General features: G+C 39.8%; 1 protein-coding gene and 1 long non-coding RNA gene across 10 annotated transcripts in view; one reads left to right on the top strand and one right to left on the bottom strand.

Annotated features, from left to right (window-relative positions):
- Window positions 1-27,637, bottom strand: part of ADGRA3 (adhesion G protein-coupled receptor A3) — a 121,359-nt gene that overhangs the window by 32,851 nt on the left and 60,871 nt on the right. For all 9 annotated transcript variants that reach the window (XM_084971640.1, XM_084971636.1, XM_084971642.1 and 6 more), the window contains 6 exons: window positions 26,602-26,815; window positions 21,923-22,087; window positions 18,595-18,796; window positions 17,102-17,257; window positions 4,361-4,522; window positions 1,382-1,585 (listed from right to left, as the gene is read on the bottom strand). In XM_084971640.1, coding sequence (XP_084827766.1) covers window positions 1,382-1,585; window positions 4,361-4,522; window positions 17,102-17,257; window positions 18,595-18,796; window positions 21,923-22,087; window positions 26,602-26,815 — 1,103 coding nt within the window. The remainder of the gene's footprint in view (window positions 1-1,381; window positions 1,586-4,360; window positions 4,523-17,101; window positions 17,258-18,594; window positions 18,797-21,922; window positions 22,088-26,601; window positions 26,816-27,637) is intronic.
- LOC146400343 (uncharacterized) lies at window positions 1,248-27,092 on the top strand. Its single transcript, XR_014812240.1, has 3 exons — window positions 1,248-4,926; window positions 5,452-5,670; window positions 27,072-27,092. It is a non-coding gene; the product is annotated as an uncharacterized LOC146400343 (long non-coding RNA).

The following is a 27,637-nucleotide window of genomic DNA, read 5'->3' on the forward strand; positions in this document are numbered from 1 at the left end:
CACCTATTTGATTGATTATTATGCAGGCATTAAAATGACTGGAATATCACTTATGATATAATTCAGGGACAAACCAGAAACAAAGAAAGTACTGTGTAATTAAAAACATCAGAGCACACAATTACACGTGGCCACACAGAGCTCAAAGGAAAAACGTGGTTCCGTTAGGTGCTGTAATTGTACTTCCACCATTTGCTTCAAGGTAGTTTAATGAAACAGCCCTAAACCCCCAATTTTAAAAAGCAATAAAAGTGCTTTTAATTTTGCTTGCTGCAATAAAACACAATTTGCGACACATGTTTGTTCACAAATTGTTCACAAACAAATCACATGTTTGTACTTCTGTGTGAAAAATCTTAATATACAGCTGGCCTGATTAAATGCCTGGATTTTCTCATTAGGCCCAGGAGGCACAGAGCCAAGGGCATACAATACTTTTAGGAGGTCTACAAAAATGTTTTCATGCCTTTAAAATCAGCAGCATAAAAACGAACTTTAAAGCAAAGAAAATACTTTAATGCGTAATATTAATACATTCATCTTTTTACTACTGTAGTCATAAAACATAATTTTGATATATTCACATGGAGAAAAAGGTCCAGAAGGCAATCATGCCCAGGCCCGTGAAAGTCATGATGTGTCGCTTCTTGGCCTGAATTTCTTTCAAAACAATAGCAAAGACAATATGAATACTCTCCTCGCTTTGAATAACTTAATAAGGTGTTTTTGTTTTATTTTTTATTTTTTGTGTTTTGTTTTTTACAGCCGCACCCATAGCATATGGAAGTTCTTGGGCTAGGAGATGAATTGGAGCTACAGCTGTGGCCTTTACCACAGCCACAGCCGTTCTGGATCCGAGCTGCATCGGTGACCTACACCACAGCTTGTAGCAATGCTGGATCCTTAACCTACTAAGCAAGGCCAGGGATTGAACCTGCATCCTCACAGAGCTGAGCCACAATGGGATCTCCAATAAGGATATTTTTGCAAAGCAAAAATTTTGAGTATCATCATCATCTATGTCCACAGAGGACTGTCCAGGATCCCATCAGACACCAAATCTATGGATGCTCAAGTCTCTTACATAACACGGCATAGTATTTGCATGTAACACAGGCACACCCCCCTGTATACTTAGTTTAAATCATCTCTAGATTACTTATAGTACCTAATACAATGCAAATGCCATGTAAATAGTTGCCAGTGCACAGCAAATCTAAGCTTGGCATTTTGTCATTTTTCCAGGATTTTTTTTTTTTTTTACTGAATATTGTCAATCTACAGATGGTTGAATCTGCTGATGCATAATCTGCAGATACAGAGGGTCGACTGTATTCCAGTCTAACCATAAAGTCTCAAATGATTACAGAATGCGACATACCTTCAATGCCAGGCTTGAAAACGTATTTGAAACGTTGCACTTAAAGCTCAGCTGTTTATCCAGGTTTCCATCTGGATCCCGCCTCCCATAGTCAGAAAGGCCTGTGCGGTCAGCGGCTGCCACTTTCTGGAACACGGTACATGTCATCCCGGTGAAGCCAGTAGCCTTGATGACATAAGCTTCCAGAGCAATATTGGGTGAATACTTCAAAAGTCAATCAAACAGGAGTTATGAAAGATTTATAATATGTGGGGAAAAAAGCACTTTCAAAGAGTTTCAAACACAAAACACTATACATAGGCTAGAAAAGAAAGCTCAGGTAATTACTAAACCAAGACACTGTATAGAATAACTGGCAGAAAGAAAAGATGCTGGAAACAAAAGATGTCCTAAAACAGACACCCATGAAGAGGAAAAGGGTATGCCACAAAGAATGGAGGATCAGATGTAAATGAGATGTCAAATAAAAGAATTTGAAGAGTACTTTGTTAGAAACTATAAGCTAAAAATGAAAGTGTCTTATTAAAAAAAAAAAAAAAAACACCAAAAAAACAAACAGCTAGAGAAGTTGATGGACCCCCTTACTGATCATAATACAAGAAACGTATTAGGGTTTGGGAAACACACTTAAAAAGGCTGCTCATTGAACACTTCATCCCATATTTACTTTTATCTTTCATGGGGACATGAAGTCTCTTACCATTAAGTTTCATCAATAAAAAAAACCTTTGTACAAACTCACTCTAAAGCTGTTTATTCAGAAAAGGAAGGGAGATGCTTGTGCAAATGGTAATAAACGAAAGATTTTAAAAATAAATTAGGTCAAAAAAATCACCTGAAAAAGATGGCAGCTGCCCCAACAATTTTTAGGGATGCAAGCATGACACTGAACTTGGGGTCCACCAAAACCTTTGGCCTGTTGATACGAACAGCCACAAGGCCCACATCACTCCCATCTGTCAGAACCAGAACAAGGAGGATACGAGAAGTGACAGGCCAACCAGTCTCGTTCACATCCAGCAAGATGACAGGATCTGCCTTCAATTCTGAGGATGAGACAGCATCTCCTTCCTTTCTTTGGAAGGTGATTAATTCTATGCCTACGCTACAGGCAAGGCACCACTGCCAGCACCATAAATGGACAAATTCTTCTTTTAAATTTCTTTTTTTTTAATGTAGGGCTTTCATGCAACATGTCTCAAGTCCATTGGGAAAATAAACATGCTCAAAGAGCAAAAGGTAGACCTTTCCAAGTACCACAGGTATGGTAGACAATAAATGGTGGGACTCAAAAATGTTCAGACTAGGGAATCTCTGCATCAGCTTCTGCCCCACAGACATTGTGAAAAATCTTATGAAATTCAATTATACTTAACAAATTACATTTGAAATGTTTTATTCATCAAAGACACATAATTATAACAAATGTGTGAAGCCTTTCAGTTGAAAGAAAACTGCCATTTTGAGGTGCCCTTAAAAGCTGGATGTATTATAAGTAGATGTATTATTTCCCAGAAACTTTTTGATAACTTTGAAGTGGTATCCAAATACCTACCAAGCCTTCTATTATAACCTTGGGTTCTCAGAAGAACCAAGCAGGTTCTTTGTCGTAAGTAACAGGCAAGGCTGAAGCACTGGATTGAGATGGATCTAAATGACCTGAGAGGACCAGGTGGGATCCTAAAACTAGCCAGCTTGCTTCCAGTAAAGTCATGCATCTGAGAAAGCAACTACCCTGAACAATGCTGTCCAGAGAGAAGCCATGCTAGGCTTCCCTTTTATTATTCAGGAAAGTAACCCTTAAAAATTGAGCAAAAGAAACAATAAAACAGTCTCATCAAAAAGTCCCACTGATGGTGTTGCCGTGAGCTGTGGTATAGGTTGCAAACACGGCTCGGATCCTGCGCTGCGGTGACTGTGGCATAGGCCGGCAGCAACAGCTCCTACTAGACCCCTAGCCTGGGAACATCCATATGTCGTGGGGGTGGCCCTAAAAAGACAAAAGACGAAAAAAAAAAGTCCCACTGGTGAATGGAAAGACAGTCATCGTGAATTGTATAAAATCAGAGAAGAACATACGAAGCCACTAAAATAGGGAGGAAATGCAAATCATGGGCCAGATCAGAATATGACTACTAAAAAAGTAAAGCATTATCTATCATATTTATCATATTTTATTTTGCTTTTTAGGGCCACACCTACAGCATATAGAGATTCCCAGGCTAGGAGTCAAATCGAAGCTACAACTGCCAGGCTATGCCACAGCCACAGCCACGCCAGATCCGAGCCACATCTGCAACCTACACCACAGCTCACAGGAACCCCGGATCCCTAGCCTACTAATAAGCAAAGCCAGGGATCAAACCTGCATCCTCATGGATATTAGTCGGATTCATTTCTGCTGCGCTACAACGGGAACTCCCTACCACATCTTAGAACAAAACAAGTAAGCAGTACACCAAGAAATTTAGAGCAGTTAAATTTAGCACAAATAAACTGTAATACTATTTAACTGAGTCACTGATAAATTCATATAACTCAGTGTCCCAAGAGGGGTATTGACAGAAAAATGCCAAGAGGTTTCCAAGGGTTGGGGAGAATCCCAGTTCTCTTTTGAAACTGAAATCTGGGCAAGCAAATCAGCACCATATCACAGCATCCTTCAGGGCCCAGAAGAGAAGAGCTGCTAGGACAGACTGTGGGTATGTGACAGGATGACAATTCTAGAGTGTTCTTATTTGTGTTGTAGAAAGTTTCAGAGGATTAGATGGTGGTAACTATTCAAATTACAAATTAGTGTTTTCCAGTTTCCAAGAAAACAGACTATTCAAAAGCAAAATTGCCTTTGAAAATGTTTGAGATCAGGAAACTCTATAATCATCAGTAGTAACAAAATACTCACCCCATAAAGGGGAAGAGACCTATCGCTTTTTGAGTTAGAGTTGCTTTCAATGAGACTTGGGATAATGTTACACTTACTGTTGAGTACACATGAGCTCCGTTTGCTAGTCGGTACGTGGCGATGCGCTGTAGACACTGAACAATTCTACTGCAGGCTTTAGCTTCCCTCTGCGCCAGCCCCAGGACACGCTCATCAGCCAACATGATGTTACTTGCAATGTCGACCATCACATCGCCCAGCTAGCAGGGATGCAGGAGAGAAAAGGGAAGATCTTTAAAGCCAATGCAGTTGGCTTTGTGTCATCAAAATCCTAATGAGACACCAAGATTGGCCTTCAGTCTAAATTTTCACATGAAAACCCAACAGACACTTGTTTCTCATTCGAACACCTCCAGGAGCTCCCTGGTGGCCTAGTGCTTAAGGATTCAGCACTGTCACTGCTGTGACTCGTTGTCACCACTGCGATGCAGGTTCAACTCCTGGCCCAGGAACTTCTACATGCTGTGGGGGCAGCCAGACAATCCATCAATCGATAACACACTCCAGATATGAAAAGCACAGTCAGAGTTCTCATCATGGCTCAGCGAAAACGAATCTGACTAGCACCCATGAGGATGCAGGTTCAATCCCTGACCTCGCTTCAGTGGGTTAAAGATCCGGCGTTGTCCTGAGCTGTGGTGTAGGTAGCAGATGCAGCTTGGATCTGACGTTGCTGTTGCTGTGGCATAGGCTGGCAGCTACAGCTCTGATTTGACCCCTATCCTGGGAACCTCCATATGCCATGGGTATGGCCCTAAAAAGCAAAAAAAAAAAAAAATTTTTAAAAAAGAAAGAAAGAAAAGCACAGTCAATTATGACCACTTGTTAACATTCAGCTCAAAGCAGTATACTTACGTAGCCACCAGATCATCAGTGAAAAGAAAGACTGACATGCAGTATCAAACTGATGGGGGGGGAGGCAATTACATTAATCAAGGGGAAGGAAAAGACATCACATGATTCCCAGAACAGAAAGATCACAACTCTGTGTGGAAAAATGCCATAAACACTTTATTTTGTGTGTTACTTACTACTATTAAGAAATACACACTGACTCGCTCTTAAGTATCCTGTCATGTTCAAAACTCCAGGCATGTCTGACGACTCTGAATCCCCCCCAGTGAGCTAGGCTATCACCATGTGTGCATGTGGTTCCCTCTCACTTGAATAAGCTACTTCTTCCCTTCCTCCCAACTCAAGGAATCCTTAAGACCCAATGCCATGGGATTAAGTGAGTCCTAGGAAGTGCTCACTTTTTCACTGCTTGTTTTATTTATTTCATTTACTGAATTCTTTTCATCAGCTGAGTACAAAACGTACAGATGCAAACATCTGCCAGGCAACATCAGTGAAACGTCAGCTGGATGGATGGGGGTGATGGTGACTTTGTATGTCCCTTATCAGAGAAGTGCATTCCACAGTCCAGGCTAAGGAGACACACCTTAGGGGTCTGCTACTGAGCAAAATGTTCAGGGGGGGTTGCTACTGAGCAAAAATGTTCATGAGAGGGAGAGCTACAGCTGAAAGAACACACACATTCCAGAGCTCGCATAGGAGGATTTACAGGCTGGCAGGCCCTCTAACCGAGGAGTAAGCATCAAAAGCCCCAAAGCCAAGGCCATTTCAGCAGCTGTCTTTTGATCATCCCAGAAGATCCCAGCTGAGCTTTTCAGCCCTGTTCTGCCCCCAATCTCTTTACAGGATGTGTAATTACGAGGGCGGAGGTGGGTTTGGAAGAAGTTCAGTCCATTCCGCCTGCGGTTCAGTCCAGGAAGAAGACGAGCCCGCGGAAATCCACCAGATCCCACCCCTGGAGCCACGGAGGGCAGCAAACTGCAGTAAGGACCAGGGCCAGAACAGAGCTGCACATCCTGACGGCTGGCAGGGCTGGCCTCCTGTCCTTCCTTTATCTGTTCATTGAGGGTAACAGGCGCCCAGTCTTTTCTGAATGTTGTGAAGCTGCGGTTCCACTAACAACTATAAGGTTCCTGAAACTATGCCTGGCACATGGCAGATACTCAAAACACAGTTTCCATTATTTTATTGCTCTTTTCCCCCCCATTCCAATCCCCAAATAAGCCTCTCTTTGAGGATGAAGGGCTCTAGAAGAAGTGTTAATAGAGGTACATTTTTCAAGTCTAAATATTCACATATAAGCGGGACCAACACATCCAGCAAACTACCTCATCCTCTGTAAAGCCTCGTAGCCTCGTCCAATTAAAATACAGTTAACTGCCATCCTACCACCCATACCTTCCTGTGTCACAATTCTGCCCTTATTTTAATTCCAATGTAAACATCTTGGGGGCAGGGACAGCACAATGTCCTATTTATATTCATACCCTTATTCGTGAGTGTAACTCCTTCTATAAAAGCCAATAGCTTCACAATATCCATTCACTCACTGACTAAATAAATATTTACTGAGGACCAAGCAATGAAAGACACAGCAGTGAAAGAAACACGGAAGGTCTATTTGGGAGTTTATATCTAGCCAAGAAAATACATAAGAAGCAAATATATATTTTTAAAAGTGACTAGGTTGTGATATCTGCAATGAATAAGCAGAGCAATAGATGACAGGCAGTAATGGAATTTAATCCCAACACCCTACTTTAATGGACTCACATATTCTCAAGAGGCATTTCACCCAAACCTGAGACATGAACTTGCCTGATCAAGAATCAGGAAGCGCCTACAGTCAAACTTTGTAGAATCCAGAGTCTGTTCATTGGACACAGTTCATTAAAACATCAGTATCCTAGAACATATTCTAAAAATAGATGCAAGGGTGTTGGGGAGATGGCTCAGATTGTCAGGGTAGGAAAATGAGACACATGAACACAGAGATCTCGACAAGGCTCTTTACTTCTGCAGAAGGGCGTGGGTGCTCAAAAAGCAAGTGCAAAGAAGAAAAGACCCTCCCTATTTATCCCTAAGGCCGGTGACTACCTGCCCCCTTCCCATTGGTCAAGTCAGGGCGCACATTCCCTCCACTGGCTAATTTGAAACAAATTGTTACTGGGAGAAGGGGGGGCGGTGTTGCAGGAAGGCGTTTTAGCTGAAACCAGAGCAAAATGGAGTAACCAAGATTTCCTTTGACAGAAAAGACATTATGCTACTTTACACAACGGTAAATTTCATTTTAACAGAAACCCTTATTTCTGGAGTTATGAAGACAGGGAGTGACTCATGAATTTGTCAATCAGCATTTATACACCAACGGGAATGATAACCGCCACCTCTTAATGGGAACTCAGAATAGCTGGGATAACTTGCCTATGTTGTTGTCTCTTACCTACTGGTATCTCAAATTTGTATATAAAAATAAACAGGCAAAAGAGATGATCTTTTACACAGTTAAGACATTCTCTACAGCTAACAGAAAAGAAATGACCACTGGTTGCAAAAACCTAAAGATAAAATACAGGAAAATACCGATTCTCCTCCAAGGCAACTCTAATATTTATGTTTAAGAATTAGCACACTTACAAGTTTCATCATTTCTTTAAATATTTTACATGTACAGACAGTATAAAGATCCAACATGAGCCCTGAATGATACATCATCTCTAGTGAAAACCTGTTTATTTTTTGATCAAAGAACTGCAGCTATGGGTCACTAGATAATGCCAGTAATGGAATTTAATGTGTGTTAATAATTATAAAGAAATCTCTCTAAGAAGGTATAGAGCTAACGAGAGTGATTGCCTTAGCTGAGAACAAGCTATTTTCTCATTATTTCACTATAAATGGATAAGAACTAAGAAAAGGGATTTGTTGCCAAAATATTCCCAAGAGCATGTAATCACGAAATGCCCTACATTTCTGTAGCTTGGTTATGGAAGTAGTTCTAAATCCCTCATAGTGGCAAAAAAGGACACAAAAAAGGATAATAGTTCATGAAAAATTACACTGGATTAAAGAAGTATTCCCGGGAGCTCCCAATGTGGCACAGTTAAGGATCCAGTATTGTCTCTGCAAAGGCACAGGTTCAATCCCTGGGCCCAATGGGTTAAGGATCCAGTGTTGCTGCAGCTGTGGCAGAGATCACAGCTATGGCTTAGATTTGATCCCTGGCCCGGGAACTTCCATATGCCATGGGAGCAGCTCCCTCCCCAGCCCCCCGAAAAAGAAATATTCCTAAAATCTGGCACACAAATATTTTTTAATAACACAATTAGCATTAGGAAGCACAGTATTTCTCTTTGACCGCATTCCCTGAAGTGCACGCCAGCCACAAAAGGGTCAGAAGGAATCATATACCTGCTCCTCCACCTGTCACCTCAAGTGATGAGGATCAAATGAACACTGTGAATGCACTTTATCCAAGATAAGGGGTAAAGAAATGAAAAGGCCACACTAAGAACAATGAAGTCATTAAATGCCATCTGTTTTAAAAAACAGAATTTTTTTTTTCCATCTTTTTGCCTTTACTGGGGCCGCTCCTGCAGCACATAGAGGTTCCCAGGCTAGAGGTCTAATCAGAGCTATTGCCACCAGCCTACAGCAGAGCCACAGCAATGTGGGATCCGAGCCGTGTCTGCGAGCTACACCACAGCTCATGGCAACGCCAGATCCTTAACCCACTGAGCAAGGCCAGGGATGGAACCCGCGACCTCATGGTTCCTAGTTGGATTCGTTAACCACTGTGCCATGATGGGAACTTCAAGAGACAGAATATTTCGTGTTTGTTTTGGTATTTATCTTTGGAATCCTGGGCAAAATTAGATCAAAAGCATCTGTAAATTTCATGAATGCCTGATGTTAGTTCACAACACACACAGGATGATACCTAAACAAAACCATGACATTTAATTGTGATATAACAGGAGTACAATGTAACACTGCAGATAGAACAATCACGTGCCTTGGAATGAAACATTCCCGGGTTAAGATTTCAACCATCCCTTACAAGTTAAATGCCCACAGCAAATTACTTGGTCTCTCCAAGACTTAGTTTGCCCATCCGAAAACTGAGACCAAGAACTCTATGAGAAGTACATGGAATATCTTAATTTGTAGTAAATTAAAAAAAAAAAATTTGATTACCACTTCACACCAGTCAGAATGGCCATCATTAATAAGTCCACAAATAACAAATGCTGGAGGCAGTGTGGAGAAAAGGGAACCCTCCCGCACTGTTGCTGGGAATGGAAGCTGGTATAACCACTATGGGGAACAGTATGGAGCTACCTTAGAAATCTATACATAGAACTACCATATGACCCAGGAATCCCACTCTTGGGCATATATCCTGACAAAACCTTCCTTAAAAAAGACGCATGCACCCACATGTTCACTGCAGCTCTATTCACAATAGCAAGACATGGAAACAACCCAAATGTCCATCAACAGATGATTGGATTAGAAAGATGTGGTATATATGTATATATATATACACATATATACATACATATATACATATATATATACATATATACATATATACATACACACACACACACACACACACACAATGGAATACTACTCAGCCATTAAAAAGAATGAAATAATGCCATTTGCAGCAACATGAATGAAACCAGAGACTCTCATACTGAGTGAAGTAAGTCAGAAAGAGAAAGACAAATACCACATGATATCATGTATCTGGAATCTAACATATGGCACAAATGAACCTTTCCACAGAAAAGAAAATCATGGACTTGGAGAATAGACTTGTGGTTGCCTAGGGGGAAGGGAGAGGGAGTGGGATGGATTGGGAGCTTGGGGTTAATAGATGCAAACTATTGCCTTTGGAGTGGATTAGCAATGAGATCCTGCTGTGTAGCACTGGGAACTAAATCTAGTCGCTTATGATGGAGCATGATAATGTGAGAAAATAGGATGTATACATGTTTTAACTGGGTCGCCATGCTGTACAGCAGGAAAAAAAAATTGTATTGGGGAAATAACTATTAAAAAAATAATAACAAAAAATAAATCAAATCGCGTCAATAAAACCTCAGTGATACTAAAAAAAAAAAAAAAAAAAAAGGCAAATATCTTCATTAAGCAACTCATGCGGTTTTTGAGAAAAGCCAGGAGATCGAGGCCCCTCCCCACATGCATGTTCTCAAGCACAAATCAGTGAGAGACACCCTCAGCAATTCTACCAAGCAGAAAAGCAAGAATTACAGACACGTGTACCAGCAAGCCAACACCGTGGGCAGCTGTCTAGGACAGCCAGATGGAATTGGGAATTTCAGAACTGATGTAGTCCAAAATAACAGCAGCTGATATCACTGAAGTTCAATGAGTCTTCATGATTTCCCCTAATTACATGGTAAGTATAATATTGAGATCATACCTATCTCAAGGTATGTACTTATATTGCCCTGATTACTTTTAAGGAAGGAGCTGCTCTGTTGTGCAAGTCAAGCTTTAAGAGTGTATTTATGTCATTGTTAACCAGCCTTAGCGTCCTGAGGGCATGGGCATCCCAATGCATACATCTCAGCAGCTTGTAAAGTCGTCAGTGTCCAGTGAGAGTTCTAACTGTGACGGTCCTGAGGACTTTAGCAAAGACGAAAGCTCCGCTGTCACTGTGGTACAGAAGTAAAGAGGATGATAGTAGGGAATGGGTGGGAAGACAGGAAAAGATGAAAATAATGTTGCATGGAGTAAATGCTGCATTTCTTCTCTATTTCTTTACAGACAGGATTTGAGCTAGCCTAACAAAATTAAAAAGATAACTTTTTTAATTAAAACGTTAATGAAGAGTGGAAAAAAAAGACTTAAGAAACAGAGACATAGTCAAGTTAAAATTACCCATCAATGGCACAGCTGCTGAGATTGGGGGAGATTTGATTCTTGATGTTTCTAGCCAAGGCAATAAAGATAATTTTACAATTGTTAACAGGAGAAAATTTCCTCCAGGTAAACAAAGTCACTTTTGTAAAAAGTTCTTAAAACATGTGAGGAACACTATTCAAGAGAGGCAAAATATAATGGATGACACCCTCAGCCAGACCTTCACAACAAATGGAAAAGCTTAACTTATAAAGTCCCTCCAATTCTCCCAATGGAAACAGATTTTGGTTTTGCTCTGATTACAAAAACGTATGTGGCATCTTCTTTTCTGGAAGTATGGAAGACTAAGTACTTTGGACAATTTTCCTGATAAAAGTAAAATATGCTAAAAGAAAGAAGTTACCTTTTAAATGCACCACTGATCAGTCAGAAAATAAAGCTCCACCAAAAACCAAAAGCAAAATAACCACGAATCTGAGGCTGAACTCAGCTGACCACGGACTGTGTTTTGACCTCCAGGCAGAGCCGAGGCCCCGCCACCCCAGGTCTAACGGGAGAAGAGCACCATGGATAGCTAATAACCCAGAGGGGACATCTCCAAGGCAAATCAGCATTAAATCAGCCTCCCGAGAAAGGAAGGGAAGTTCAAGGAAACTTGAAACTTGCCTATCCTGACCTTGGCATGAGACAGGAGGTGAAAAAACCTCTTCCCTGACAATTTGTCAATACAAGTCAACCTCCACACAGGACGGAGAGCAGAGTTCACATTATTTGTCATCTGAAAAACCTCAAGCTGAGAACTAACTTCAAAGTGACCCCTCTAGCCTGATGTTGCCCGTCCACACTCAGCAGAAGCACATACATATCCAAGGCATAATGACAGCTTAGACGACCTCATTAAGATCCCTTTATCAGCAGCCTCAATCAACCCTGCTCTGGAGGGCCTCAACAATGTACCACCAGGAAAAAACTGAAAAACTAAGAAAAGGATGTATTTTATATAGGACCAAACAAACCAGCTGCTACTAGTGACATAACTGTTTAGAAAACCCCACGCATCCAACTACAAAATTAGGTGCATGAATTTTATAAGGAAAGCAGGCACACGGTTCACATTCAAAAAAAAAAAAAAAGACAAAACACATAATCAAGAAAAGACCATGGACTAGGTATTTTATGATATTAAGGACTTCAAGCACATTTGGGTGATATAATAACAGTACCATGGTTGTATTTTAAATTTTCTTGTAATTAAAAAAAAAACTATGGCTAAAAAAAACAGGACATCTAAAATCTGCTATTAAAAGTTCCAGCATTGAAAAAGAAAGCCAGGAGTTCCCATCGTGGCGCAGTGGTTAACGAATCCGACTAGGAACCATGAGGTTGCGGGTTCGATCCCTGCCCTTGCTCAGTGGGTTAAACGATCCGGCGTTGCCGTGAGCTGTGGTGTAGGTTGCAGACGCGGCTCGGATCCCGCGTTGCTGTGGCTCTGGCGTAGGCTGGCAGCTACAGCTCCGATTCAACCCCTAGCCTGGGAACCTCCATATGCCGCGGGAGCGGCCCAAGAAATGGCAAAAAAAAAAAAAAGAAAGCCAGAAAGACATGGAGAGCAAGACAGAGACACAAAAAGAGAAGGAAGGAGGCACAGAAATAAAAAGTAAGTAAGTGGGCAGACGAAACAAGATTGGTAGGAGTTCCTGTCGTGGCTCAGTGGTTAACGAACCCAACTAGTACATGGCTTCAATTCCTGGAATTCAAATCTCACTCAGTGGGTGAAGGATTTGTTGCTGCAAGTCGCAGAGATGGCTTGGATCCCATGTTGCTGTGGCTGTGGTGTAGGCCTGCGGCTGTAGCTCCAATTTGACCCCTAGCCTGGGAACTTCCATGTGCCACAGGTGCGGCCCTAAAAAGAAGACAAAAATATATATGCATGTTGGTAAATACTGAAAATTGCTCAAGCTTGATGAAGGGAATTAACAAAAGTATTAATAACGACATTACTTCTCCTATGCCTTTGGAATTTTCCAATTTAAAAATGTTTCTGAAAAATTCTTAACACGTTAAACCCAAAGAGAATTTTTTACAAAGCCAGATAAGAACAGAAAACAAAGATATTACAGTGGTTCTCAAAGCCTGTGCCAAAGACACCTTGCCCAGCATCACCTGGAATTTAGTAGAAATGCACATTCTCAGATCCCCCACAGTCTGACTCAGAAGCTCAGGAGGTGGGGCTCCCCAATCTGTGTTGAACCAACTTTCCAAGCGATCATGATGCACTCAGGTCTGGGAATGTTCTAAGAAGGATCAAAAAGCCAGAAGCTGAGTCTTTGAAAAGCTTCACAACACAGGGAAGTCTGACAAGCAAGATCAAGGAAGAAAAAAAAAAAATTTAAATGCCAAAAATAAAAAAGAAACACATGGTGTTCCCTTGTGGCTCAGTGGGTTAAGGATCCAGCATTGTCACTGCTTGGGCTGCTGCTGTGGCACCGGTTAGATCCCTGGCCCAAGAAATTCCACATGCTGCTAAACAGAAAAGGAAGGGGAAAAAAAAAAAAAAAAAAAGAAGAAGAAGAAACACGCTTTTCAACAATGCTGAACCTGGGAAGATCCCGGCTGGGAGAAGGATGTTGGATCTCATTGTTCCTCCCAGCCCTCTAACCCCTCCCTGAAGCCTCTCAAGAAAATGGCTTGATCCACAACTCTCCCTCTAAAAAAGAAACATAACCATCAACATAGAAGTAATTACATTTTAAAATGAATAAATGAAAGAACTTTACATTTTTAAAAATCTGTACATAAAAATGTAGTAAGCTAGCATTAAGGTGCATGTCTCGGTCACATATTTAAAAATTAGAGTAACACATAACCAACTTTAATCTTTCTACGTTCTCCTCTTCTGAAATGGGTATGTTTGTTTTTGTAAGAGAAATCACTCTTTTAAATATGGAACCAACACTGCCTGACAGACCACCTTCCACTCTTTAAAAGACCCTAGTAAGCACATCATTGAGATCTGGTAGTTTGATACCTTTCAGCAGCCACCCTAAGACAACAGGGAACCACCTGGTGTGGGCTAGATTCAATCGCAGGTTATTTTAGTTTTAGCTAAACTAGAAAAAAATCCATAGCAGAATAACGTTTGAGACATAACACAAATCCACTTAATTATTTGTCCAATTAAGCTATACGCATTTTAGGATATATTAACATAATTTTATGCAGTGGTAATTAACTTAAAATGAAGCCCTTAAACCTCAAAACTTCTTGCCATAATAATAAATAGTAAAAGCTATGACATGGAGTTCAAGTGTCCAAAGAACCAGATGTCTGTTACAGCATCTAAGTAATAAATATTACACTTACATCTCAATTGTTCAATCCTGTTTTCCTGTTTATTCTATTTATACTTAATATGTCACTTTTAATTATTCCCAAAGATAAGTATTTACCGCCTGTGTCAGCCAGTGAATATGACAGCAATCTCAATCTTGAAACTAAGTTTTTAGAAAAGTTACTAAAGCAGCCTAGCGACTTTTTTTTTAAGGACCTCTTTCTTAGCTTCTGAGATCATAAGAATGCTACATTTCCTTACCCTGTAAAAAGGATATCTGAACTTTGCAATGATTATGCAAGATAGCTTCACCTGCATTTTCTCACTTGCACACTGAAAACTTTGCAAGTTAAACAGGCCAAGGAGCATCCCTATTTTAAAAATAGAGGGCCCGGAGTTCCCGTCGTGGCGAAGTGGTTAACGAATCCGACTAGGAACCATGAGGTTGCGGGTTCGGTCCCTGCCCTTGCTCAGTGGGTTAAGGATCCGGCGTTGCCGTGAGCTGTGGTGTAGGTTGCAGACGCGGCTCGGATCCCGTGTTGCTGTGGCTCTGGCGTAGGCCGGTGGCTACAGCTCCGATTCAACCCCTAGCCTGGGAACCTCCATATGCCGTGGGAGCAGCCCAAGAAATAGCACAACAACAACAACAACAACAACAAAAATAGAGGGCCCATGATTAACAACTCACGAAACCATGTCTACTTCCAGTCCTCAAGACGCTTCTTCCTACGAATATACCAAAGTGGCAGACCACTGATTTCACACAGTGCAAACACACTGAATTGCACACACCTCAGAGCACCATATTGCTTTTCCCAAGTCCGGCGGTGAGCTGAAGTCTCTCACATTAGCATGGGAATAAACACGGATCCCATGATGGCAAAAGCCTTTTCAATGTCCACATTCCAAACGTCATTCCAATTATTCTAGTGACCTGAAATGTCCACCTTCCATGAATGACTTCTAATCATGCGGGCAGCTAATCTGTGATCATAATCAACGAAGGAGGGCAGTATTACCACAGGGCCAGAATTCATAAGGCTCCTCCAGTGCTAGAAAATTATGCCATGGGAAGCCGGCTGTGGCAAGCAAGCAGAAGAACAGTTCGTGAGGAAACCCTGGTCTGAAGTTCAGATGACAACACTGAAATGCTACATCACCATCAAGTGGTCAGCTGACCTGAATCACATTTATATACATAAAACTATTTCCTTTATTTTAACAGCTACCTCATATCGAATAAAGTATCTAAGGTACTAGGGCTGCAGTTTCGAAACTTACCACCAAAATACAAGATATGAACAGATGTTATACTCCAAAAAAGTTCCATAGATAAAAGATTTAGGGAAACAAGGAATGTTATTTACCTTTTTAAAAATTTATCTATTTTTTTTTCTTTTTTGGGCTGCACTTGTGGCATATGGCTGCTCCCAGGCTCAAGGTTGAATGGGAGCTGCAGCTGCCACCTACACCACCGCCACGACAATACCTGATCCAAGCTGCACCTGCAACATGCTCTGCAGTTTGCTGCAACGCCAGCTCTTTAAAGCACCGAGTGAGGCCAGGGATCAAAACTAGCACCCTCACAGATACTAGTCAGGTTCTTAACCCAAGTCATAATGGGAACTCCTTGTACTATTGACATTTTAGCACATTAATGAATCTTAGATGCCCCACATGAAAAAGTATATTAGACTTTGTTTAGTCAGTCTTTTCCCCACAGTGGCATACTGAGTCCTTCTGAAATACCACAACAGGGCAACACTGTTTCAGAAAGTAAATGTGATACAGAAGAAAACTTCTGGATTAAACAGCCAAGGTTCTTGGGTTCTTTTTCAGCCCTGCACTAACCTAGCTGCACAACCTTAGGGAAATCATTTCATTTACTTTGGGCTTCAGTTTATGATCTAGGCTTGGTTTCTTCTACCTCTAAAATTCATTTTTATGTAAGTGATATCATCACGAGAGAAACCGTAAATAAAGATCTCGCCTAGATTGAAACTTAAAGAACGTTGATCCACATCTAAAAACTTATTTAGAACAATTACCTGCTGCTCAAACGCTCTGAAAACTGTGGCTGTCAACGTTTTCCCGGAAAGGACAGCATGTTGACAGGTATATCAGAGTTTTAATGTGGCCCCTTTTCAAAGTCACTAAGTTTTCATAACTTGTGCATTCCAATCATTTGGGACCTTTTTTTAAGTTCCTAAAATAGTCCTTCATTTCTCTAGGACATTCTAAAATCAATTAGGCAACTTAACACAAGATGGGGGTAGCTAAAACGCTCATTAAGAAGGGTAAAGACATGATGGTGCAGAGAAGAGAGATCCCGCCTGGGCAGCCCAAGCTCAGCAGCCGGGCTAGCCCACAATGTGGATGCAGGTGGCTGCTGGCTCTGCTCTTAGGGGGTCTTCTTTTCTTTCCAAGAACTGACAGTTCACCTCTACTCCTCCCAACAAGTCACTGTAACAAATGGAGCCTTGGTTTCTCCACCACAATCTTAGAAATTAAAAGGTATATTTAGTTCAAAGACAGCAAACATCAACCAGACTTTAAAATACATACATAATACATACATACATACATATATATATATAAAATATAACAGAATAAAATAGAATAAAATACAGATTCAACCCTGTCACATGGCCAGTTGCTGACATGCTGCATGCTACCAATTTGAACCAGAAAATACCTCTTTTGACTTCTCCTCTTTGGTAAATCTTCCAAATTTTTCTATCATTTCAGCCACAAATATAACATCCATCTTGTCAGAAAAATTGGCAGCTTCCACAGTGTAAGCCAACAATTGTCGGGCAGTAGCCACAGCATTGGTCAGATTGAGGGGCATCTATGTTAAAAAGCCAAAAAGAAACTCTTAGTGAAATAATGAACAAAATTTTGACATTTTACCTTTGTAAATGAAAACATGGCAATCAATTCAAACTCTATTATTTACTCACTATGACTTCTTTAAAATGCTTTTCTAAAACTAAGAAAACTGAAATTCTATTGGAATTTTAGCCTGAAGGAATTTTTTTTAAAACCTAGAATGAAATAAAACAATACATGAAAACACATCAGGGAAACAGGCTGCACCATCTCTTTCTCTCTACCTATCCAAATTCTATACATACTCAATTCCAATCGCCTCGTAATGCCTTCCCTGAGAATTCCAGCCGGGAGGGATCAATACCTCCCCTGGAACTCCTGCCCCACAGGGGATGAACCACTTATTTAGCACTTATCTATATTCCCATGCGCTGCCGGTAAAGTTTTACATTTGTTTATTTACTGACTTAAACACGACTCGGCACCAACCACTACAAAAATTGAATCTCAGGAGCAAAAGAGCATAAGAAAATGTGTAACACAGAAACCACCTGCCAGCTGCTTCTAATCTGCCATGGTTTTTAAAAAAAGACACATAGAAGCAGAGATAAGAAAAAGCTTATGAACAGTACAACAAGGGATCACTTGTGAAAAGGGAAGGGAACTCAAGAGGTGGCTTCCCAGGTACACTTGAAGGGTGGCTAGGATTCTGCCTGGGGATACAGATGATGATGGTCCTCAAACAAAGGCATAAAGTCAGGCAGTGACTGCAAAGGAAGGGTGATGCCAGGATGCAACTAGAGATTCTCATACTAAGTCGGTCAGAAAGAGAAAGACAAATACCATGTGAGGTCACGTATACATGGAATCTAAAACATGGCACAAAATGAACCTATCTATGGAACAGAAATGGACTCACAGACAGAGAACAGAGGTACGGTTGCCAGGGGGGTGGGGAGAGGGAGTAGGATGACTGGGCGTTTGGGGTTAATGGATGCAAACTATTATGCTTAGAATGAGGTCCTGCTGTATAGCACAGGGAATTGTGTCCAATCTCTTGGGATAGAACACAACAGGGGTGATATGAGAAAAAGAATGTGTGTATATGTGTGACTGCGTCACTTGGCTGTGTAGCAAAAATTGGCACAACACTGCAAATCAACTACACTTTAATTAAAAATAAAAAGTGATGCCAGAGGGCCTTGAATACTGGTTGAAAAGAGCAAGTCTGATCCCAAAGACGTGATCAGCTGAAATATAAACACCAAACCTTTACTAGTATTTAAAACAATCTTATTTGGTGTGACTACCACATTTTGGTAGCAACCTCAGCAAATCTGAAGACCTTCTAGTTACCTGATTAAACATATAAAGAACTCTGGTGACATCGTTTGCATACTGGCAGCGAGAATAATCATCATCGGCCCAAAAGCCACCTCTGTCACATCTGCGCCAAGCCTTTCTTTCATCCTGTGTGTTTCCGGGATAGATCCCACTGCCATGGTTGTTCCGAGCGCACTGCAGGTAGGCAGTGATGCCCGCCAGCGTTCTGGGCCATCTAGAGAGACAAGACACAAAGCATAGGAAAAAACCTACGCTGATACAAGCAACAGCAAAGGAAGGTCAAGGATTAGAACATGTCACTCAGAATCAGAAAAAAATCAAGGAGAACAAACTCCTTTGATAATAAAGACCAAAATTACTCTTTAAAAAAGTTAAAATAGACTAAACCATTTTTTAAGCTATCAGTCAAGCATGTTTTAATACCATAATAGAATATTTTCCTAAACTATAATTATGAACAGACAGGCATATTGCATCTTAATGAGGTTTAAAAAAATGGTGCAATGAATGTTTTTACATTTCTTTCTAATTGCTGTTACTATATTGTTGGCCAATATAACCATTAGGTAAATAAGGTCAGAATCTTGCCCAATATAAATAGAATTTGTCATTCACAGAAGTAGAGTTAGTATATGTGCAGAAAGAGTCATTACCACAGCAGATCTGAGACTGCTATCGTTAGAAAAGCCCGCTTGCAATGCTGGCCCTTCAGTGGCATCTAGGAATCTGGGACCTAGAATGTTCCCATGACAGTTGACTGGTAAGAGGGATTCACTGTAGTGACCTCGATGGTTCAGACAAGCATTATGGTTCTTGCTGAACACCTGCTTTCTTCCTGGGCGTCTGAAGCTTTCAAACGAGGATGCCTACATGACCAGCTCCCAATCAGAACTCCGAGTGCTGAGTCTCCAGTGGGCTTCCCTGGGCAGAAACACTGCATAGAGGTTGCTGCCTTTTCAAGGCTGAAGAAGTAGGCTCTGTGTGAGCCTCGTGGGAGGGAGAGATAATCAAGGGTCCCACACATGGATCTCTCCAGATCCCATCTGCCTTTTTCTTTTATTATCCAGATGTGGTCACGCCATCACTACAGCTTGGCTGTGTCTACAGCTATATGCTGAATCTTGTGAGTCCTTTTAGCAAATTTCTGCACTTGGAATAGTCTTGAAGACGTCCAAGAATTTATCTGAGTGAAGGCCAGACATACTGTATAGTCAACTCTGCAAGTGACTACAACAACCTGCTGGCATGGGTCAGCACTAATTGGATTGGGAGAAATCTTTGTTATACAGAGCTCAATTTCTCCAAAACTGGGAATGATAATGAATATTTTTTAGAAAAGTTAAGGCTGACTCATAACACATGAACTGCTAAATTATAACATCAGCCACACCAAAATATAATACCATATCAAAAACCATATAAATAGATCAAGCAACACTAAATCTTATTAATGCAGTGGAAGTTTAACCGTATAATATCCTAAGGGGTGTCAAAAGATAAATAATTCATTACTCAGTTAAATAATTAGATTCTTCTTCTGTTTCTAAAAATGGAAAACACTCCAAAACTGTGAATAAAAATAGAAAACCCCACATAAGCAGAAAACATGATTAATAAATATATCAAGTATAACAAAACTAACAATGTTATCTTTCACTTTAAAGTACACGATATAAATATTATAGATTAACAGTTAATCCACATAAAAGACTTATCCATTGGCCATAATAAATTACAATTTCCATACACTCATGTCAAGGAGAGTTTTAAAAGGGCCACAGTAGGACGAAAGACAATTTTTAAAAAATCAATGAAGAACTAGTTGAGCTAAAGACGTTATTGCTTTTTTACTTTGCTATTGAAAGATTAACACCAAAGGGTGTTTTTCTTATCCTTAAAAATCAGGCTTACAGGAGTTCCCATCATGCCTCAGCAGAAAGGAATCTGACTAGAATCCCGGACCTCGCTCAGTGGGTCAAGGATGCAACATTGCTGAGAGCTGTGGTGTAGTCACAGATGTGGCTTGGAGCTGGTGTTGCTATGGCTGTGGCGTAGGCCAGTAGCTACAGTTCCGATTCGACCCCTAGTCTGGGAATCTCCATATGCCTTGGGAGCGGCCCTATAAAGCCAAAAAAAGAAGAAGAAAAAAAAAAAAAAAAAAAACAGGCTTACAATCACAAGGCAGCAAGACCAATCACAGACAATGTAAACTGTGTATTCAACAATCTTTATGCTGCTTTAAAGAGCTACATATTTCCCTTCATTTAGATCTATAAACTCATCCTTAAAATCTTAAACAGATTCTAAGAATTTTAGTTTAATCATAGTTAAAGAGAATGTCTTAAGGCAACTTTGCAAGAAAGGAGGGTCTTAAGTAAAAGTTGTTACCGCTTACAAACTCTAAACTTTCTTTTAAAAAAAAAAAAAGTGTGATAATTTAACTCATTCTGCTTATCTTAACAGAGTCCAACAACAATGGCTCTCCAACTCTCTCTCAGGCCACCCAAAAGCTTTCATTTCCCAAAATCCCTCTCACTTAATTGCCAGAAGAACCAAATAGGAAGGAAAACTGGATATGTGTTTCTACTAATTAGGATGTCTACTTAACTGTCCATGGTTAAAAGTGAACTAGCACTACAAAACCTTCCAAAGATCACACCCAAAAAAACACAAAAAAAACAGGAAACATCATGAGCCTATCCGAATTTCACACCACTTTAGGAGAATTTCCAAGATGTTTCCAGAAAGTAATGGTTTTTAACTTTTACAACAAAACCACCTGATAAAAATGTATACTTCTGGCTCTACCTTCAGAGACTCATAAATCAACAGATCTGAGATAAAGTTCAGGCACTTGTTTTTACTTTTTATCTCCATAAATGATTCTGAAATCCTTGTTCCATAAGGGTAGTCCTTCGATCTACAAGGATATATATGTGAATACGCATACATTTCTCAAATGTTCTTACACAAGATAGGAGACCAATTACATATGTCTATGCCTTTAAAGAATAAAGATATGTGGAGTTCCCGGTGTGATGCAGTGGAAATGAATCCGACTAGGAACCATGAGGCTGCCGGTTCAATCCTGGCCTTGCTCAGTGGGTTGAGGATCCGGTGTAGCCGTGAGTTGTGGTGTAGGTTGCAGATGTGGCTTGGATCTGGCATTGCTATGGCTGTGGCGTAGGCCGGCAGCTATAGCTCCGACTGGACCCCTAGCCTGGGAATCTCCATATGCTAAGGGTGTAGCCCTAAAGAGACAAAACACACACACACAAAAAGAAGAAGAAGAGATATGTGGGGCAATCAGCCCTTTCCAAGCATTCTGCAGGTCACTGACCTGAAATCCCCCTTATTGTTCACCACCCTCTCTGGAGGACAGTACTGGGCAGAGCTTTCTAATACTACGATATCCACGGTCCTTGTATTGTTCCCGCGTTTGGTCTGGACGTGACAGCCCCAATTTCCAGTTGATCCGGCCTGAATATTAGAAATGGTTAGGGCACTGTATGGAGAGAGAGTTTAAAGAGAGAAAACATGGTTAGGCAAGAAGGGAGACAACAAGGGCTTCAATCATTCATCGAACAAACATATCTGAGTGGGACATTTAGGGCTAAGCACTTGCTAGGTAGAAATGAATATAAAAACGACCCTTCCATTTAAGCTCCTCCATGCTAAGTCAAGACAGGCAGGTAAAGGGAGACCTAAAATACAGAAGAATGAATGAAGGGCAGTGTCACGGAGACTTCTCCCTCCAAGAAAGGGAAAACAGGCCACAAAGCGGAGGGGAAACCAAGCACCAAGGCAGAAACATCATGGCACTTTCTTCAGCAAAACTAATGGAGAAGTTTCCAAGTTGGAGCTACCTTTCCAGATTATAGGGAAAATATTCAAGCAGGAAGGAGATTCATATCATAAAATGTGTGATTAATTTTTAAGATGAAATATTTTGTGGAAAAGCGTCACACTAGAAACAACCCAAAACATCCCTAAAGAGCTTTAGTAAATTACCAATTAATGCTTTAACAAAAGTAGTTTTCCATTTAAAAGTCTACCTCAACTTACTACATGACTATATTTCTCAACAGCTGCCTGAAAATTCAACTTTCAAGATGAAGTCATAATTCTCTAATATAAAGCCTATTAATTAAAGAGCAAATGTCAGAACCTTCAATTAACCTTTATTCCCCAGACATGATCTACTATGCTTTGCTTTTATGTAGACACAAATAAGAAATCATTAGGCATAAATCATGTATCATTTTAATTAACTTACAAAATTATGTCTTGAAGTTAATATGCATTTTTTCCAGTGTCCTAAATCATTAATGGCTATACAACAAAAAAGGCTCAAACAAAACTTTGAGGCATTGTGATTCTGAATCACAGAAAATGTTTATCATATTTACTAAGTTAGTAAACAAACTAATACAATGAGATAAATATATTCAAGGTATATATTTGACACAGAAGAATTTGGCATTAATTTAAATAACGAGAAAGTCTGGCAAACATTCCACTTTAAATGACTCTACTGAACTAGGAAGAAGTGTACACAAATTCTGGACAATAAAAAGCATTCTCTAATGCAGATGTCCTCAATCTTTCTTAGTTCATGGTACCTTCACTGACTAACTTTCACAGTGCCCCTAGCTTAAAAGAAATACCCAGAGTGGTTCCAATGACTACACGAAATACCAAAGCTGTGTTTCTATGTCCTAATAACTTAGTAGCCAATTGAAAAAAATAATAATTTTTTCATTCTAAAATAAACACAACTACTTCCTAATGGTTTGTGTATGCCTACTGGGCATTCCAAATTAATCAAACATTAGATACAGACCAGACTATGATGTCCGCAATTCTTGCTCCAAATGGTTTTCACATAGTACTTGCTTTGTGCCACAATCATTGTCAAAATCCCATTAACCCTCAAGTATGGTACCAGCAAAAGGGATGCAGCATAACGTAATTCCAACACCCTAACTGCCTGGGGCTGGCCTCTTGTGTGGTACTGGCAAATGTCAAGTATCACTATTATGCTTCCTCAAACACTTAAAATAACCCACAGCTCTTCTGTAAACTCACAGCCGTGGCCTGCATACCCTCTGGGAAAAACGGTCCTAATATATTTTACAAACTTTTTTTTAACATAACTTTTAGCAATATCTTCAATGTCTAAAACCAACTATTGGAATAAACATTTCAGGAATCCTTAACACAGTATATTTAGGAGATTTAGGGAGAAAAGAGGTGGCTTCAATTGCAATTTCGAGGAAATCTACCACCTCTGGTTCTTACTAATGAAGGATCAATGACATAAGACCAATGGAAAAAATCACAAGGTATACGAAGTTAACCAATCCAATAACCACATATTTCCTTCTTCTACAACATTTTTACTATTCCCGGCTAACTCTGTTGATAAAGGATTTTGCAGTCTTCATACCAAAGATTTTCACTTTAGTAAGTGACCCTACTCAAAAAAAAAAAATTTAAAAAAAAAAGGTAGGCAAAGCTGCTATCCTTAGAATTATTTTTTTTGTAATGCTAGAAAAATCTGGATTAATTTAAACGACTTATAGAATTTACAAAGTAAGTCTACTTTATAGTGGCAAAATTTAAGAGTCTAAACTAAAGCTCTTTTATTCAGAAAAGGGTTCTATTATATCTTTAAAGCTTTACTGTTGTATTATATGTCAATTATTGTGCACTCAAATAATAAAGTGCTTAAAGCATATGACTTGGTTAAGTTTTGACAAAGGTATACACTATTGAAATTATCACCACAGTAAAAATAATGTAAACATTAGAACCTTCTCATAGGGAGTTCCCCTTGTGGTGCAAAGGAAACAAATTTGACTAGGAACCATGAGGTTGCAGGTTCGATCCCCGGCCTCACTCAGTGGGTTAAGGATCTGGTGTTGCCATGATCTGTGGTGTAGGTCGAAGACACAGCTCGGATCCCGCATTGCTGTGGCTGTGGCACAGGCCAGCAGCTGTAGCTCTGACTAGACTCCTAGCCTGGGAACCTCCAAATACCTCGGGTGCGGCCCTAAAAAGACACAAGACAAAAACAAAAGAATCGCCTCATAGGAATTCAATATATTAAGTGCAAAGTGCATATAAAAAACTTTCCTAACAATTTTATCCCCTAATAAAGGAACTCTGCTTGTAGTAATAGCAGAGTAGCTCCTGTCAAACCACCCTTACTGCAATTAAACATTATAAGCTGTAGACAAACTACAAAATGTCAACTCTCTGAACACATGGAGAGTGATCTATGCAAGCAGAAACCAAAGAGAAGCTGAACTAGGAAGAAGTGACTGGGTCACTTTGCTGTTGTACAGTAGAAATTGACAGAACACTGTACATCAACTATAATGGAAAAAATAAAAATCATAAAAAAAAAGAACAGATTGCCCCCAGGGAGTAACCAGGAAATTTTTTTTAAATGGCTTCTACCCAAGGGCAGGCACTAATCAAATAGAAACTCACTATCTTACTGGCTGAAAACATCAGAAGACAGAAGTAGAAAGGAGCCTGGCTAGAAACTGAAACTTTTGCATATAAAATCCACCCTGCTTTCCAACTGACCCCTGACTTAGATGCAGAAAGGGCAAACACCAAACAGAGTTCAGCAGCTGCCTACTACAGAAAAGCCAGATCTAGGAGTTTGAGTTTAACCAAGCAAACTGCTCAATGACACAAAAAATCAGCTCTCTTGAGAAGAATACAACAGAATCCAAATTCAAGTGTCAATGAATTTTTACTTTGAAGGCCAGAAATAGTAAATATTTTAGGCTTTGCTGACCAAGAAGAAACATTGAGAGTATTATATAGGTAGTTACAGGACCATATGAAATGGAACCATTTAAAACTGTAAAAAAGCATTCACGGGCCAGATCTGGCCAGATCTATACATACCTTCGCCAACTTCCCCTCTATAGCAAATCATTCACAATGCCCAAGATGCAAGCCACCATTAGCGGACATATAAACAACATTTTTTCAAATAGAAAACTATAACCAGATTCATGAGAAAAGGAGTTAGGACGATGATCCTAAGCAGACCCAGATACTGGAATAAGACGGCAAAGATTTAGGAATACCTACTTAGATGTGTTAAAAGACATAAATGAAAATATGCTTCTAATAAGAGAAATTATAAAACAGAATATTCGACTCCCCCAAATTCCCAGACCTAAGTCTTAACTCAGAGAACTTTTAGTTTCTCTGTAATTTTTTCATGGTGCTTCTGTAAGTTTGCTGTAATATCACCCTAATGTGCCCAAGCAAAGTTGAGAAACTACAGATCTGTTCTTAAATATTCAAGCTGAGTTCCATTTTTAATAATTTGGTGAGAAGGAAAGAAAGAAAAAGACAGAAAAAAGGCATGGAGAACTACACAGAGACAAAAAGAGAGGCAGAGATAAAGAAAGAGAAATTTCAATGTCTACGGATTAAGATTTTACCAAAATAAAACACAGTGAGTAATAATATCATATATATTTCTATCCTGTTTTTGTGTGTGTGTTTTAAGTTCATTCAAATTAACTATTTTGGTGCTCACACCAATCGTGGGATTGACAGACAGGTGTTATATTCTTTTATACCAGTTGGGTAAACACACAAAGTATCTTAATGTAACATTAATCACAAGATAGTGAAAATTAGGTGATTCCTAAAAGTGAAATTCTGAGCTTCTTAGTAGCAGGAATTTGCTAGAAATTAAGTTTGGCACTAAAAGTTTATCTTTTCCTCCTAAAACTTTAAACAGAAAATCTCCAACTTTTTAACAGTGTTTCCCTTTTATCCTTTACTTTTTTCTTCTAAAACTGGATGGAAAAGACAGCTATTTAATTTTATAAGGTAAGTAACAATCAGGAAAAGGAATGCCAGGTATTCACTTTTTAAATGCAAGAAGATAAAATATTCATTCAAATTCCAACTCAACACTACAATTCTGAGATGACAAACAAAATCCACAGAGACAACTCCACATCTGAAAATGTTTACCTTGCAATCAATGAGCAGTTGTGAATCATGTTCTTTTCAACAAAGATACCTTGCGATTCATCAGTTTCAACTATGCGCCCATCCTGATACCATAACACTTGCATGTCTTGATCAATATATGAAGCCATGCACTGGAAAGGAAGGCTGTCTCCTTCAAACACAACTTGACGATGGGATGGAGTCATATAGAAAGACGGCAATTCCAGGGGAGGATCTAGAGACAGTGAAACAAAGACTCAGGAAGCAAATACACTATATTCACGTGCCAGAATTATAAGTGATAGAAATCCTAATTTTAAAAAGTCTAATGGGAAAACAAATTCCTCAACCAGCATTCTGATTTTAGCATCAACAAAGCCATTACTGAATTATCTGGGTCCAAGGTGAAAACAAAATTAAGTAAATTTAAAATAAAACCATTTCATATCGTTTCTGACATTCAGTTGGTCCCTTTTTGATGGTATCCTAAGACTATCAAATGATTACAGAATCAACATTGCAAGAACAAACTAAAAGAATACTGAGCTCTGGGGAAAGAAACTGGTCATAAGTAAATGCTGGTACCTATACAATTTTTTTTTATTTTTATTTTTTTGGCTTTTTGCCTTTTCTAGGGCCGCACCCGTGGCATATGGGGGTTCCCAGACTAGGAGTCGAATCGGAGCTGTAGCTGCCGGCCTACACCACAGCCATAGCAACGCGGTATCCGGTATCCAAGCCGCGTCTGCAACCTACACCACAGCTCATGGCAACGCCAGATCCTTAACCCACGGAACAAGGCCAGGGATCAAACCTGCAACCTCATGGTTCCTAGTCGGATTCGTTAACCACTGAGCCACGACGGAACTCCCTATACAATTTTAGAAGTCACTGTGGAGACTATATCACCTTGGATTAAACCACTGTTTTCTGGTTTTAAAAGTATTATTATTCACTGCCGAAAATATTACAACATTTAAAGAAAAGGGGAAAAAAAACTTTAAGATCCTTATCTTATAATCACTTTTACAAAGCTGGTATTTCCTTCCAGTCAGAA

Source organism: Sus scrofa, chromosome 8 (assembly GCF_054392235.1).
Source record: "Sus scrofa isolate SSC_HxYL_T2T_F1_AM1 chromosome 8, Sscrofa_HxYL_maternal_Yorkshire_Landrace_v2.0, whole genome shotgun sequence".
In the NCBI taxonomy this organism is placed as follows: domain Eukaryota; kingdom Metazoa; phylum Chordata; class Mammalia; order Artiodactyla; family Suidae; genus Sus; species Sus scrofa.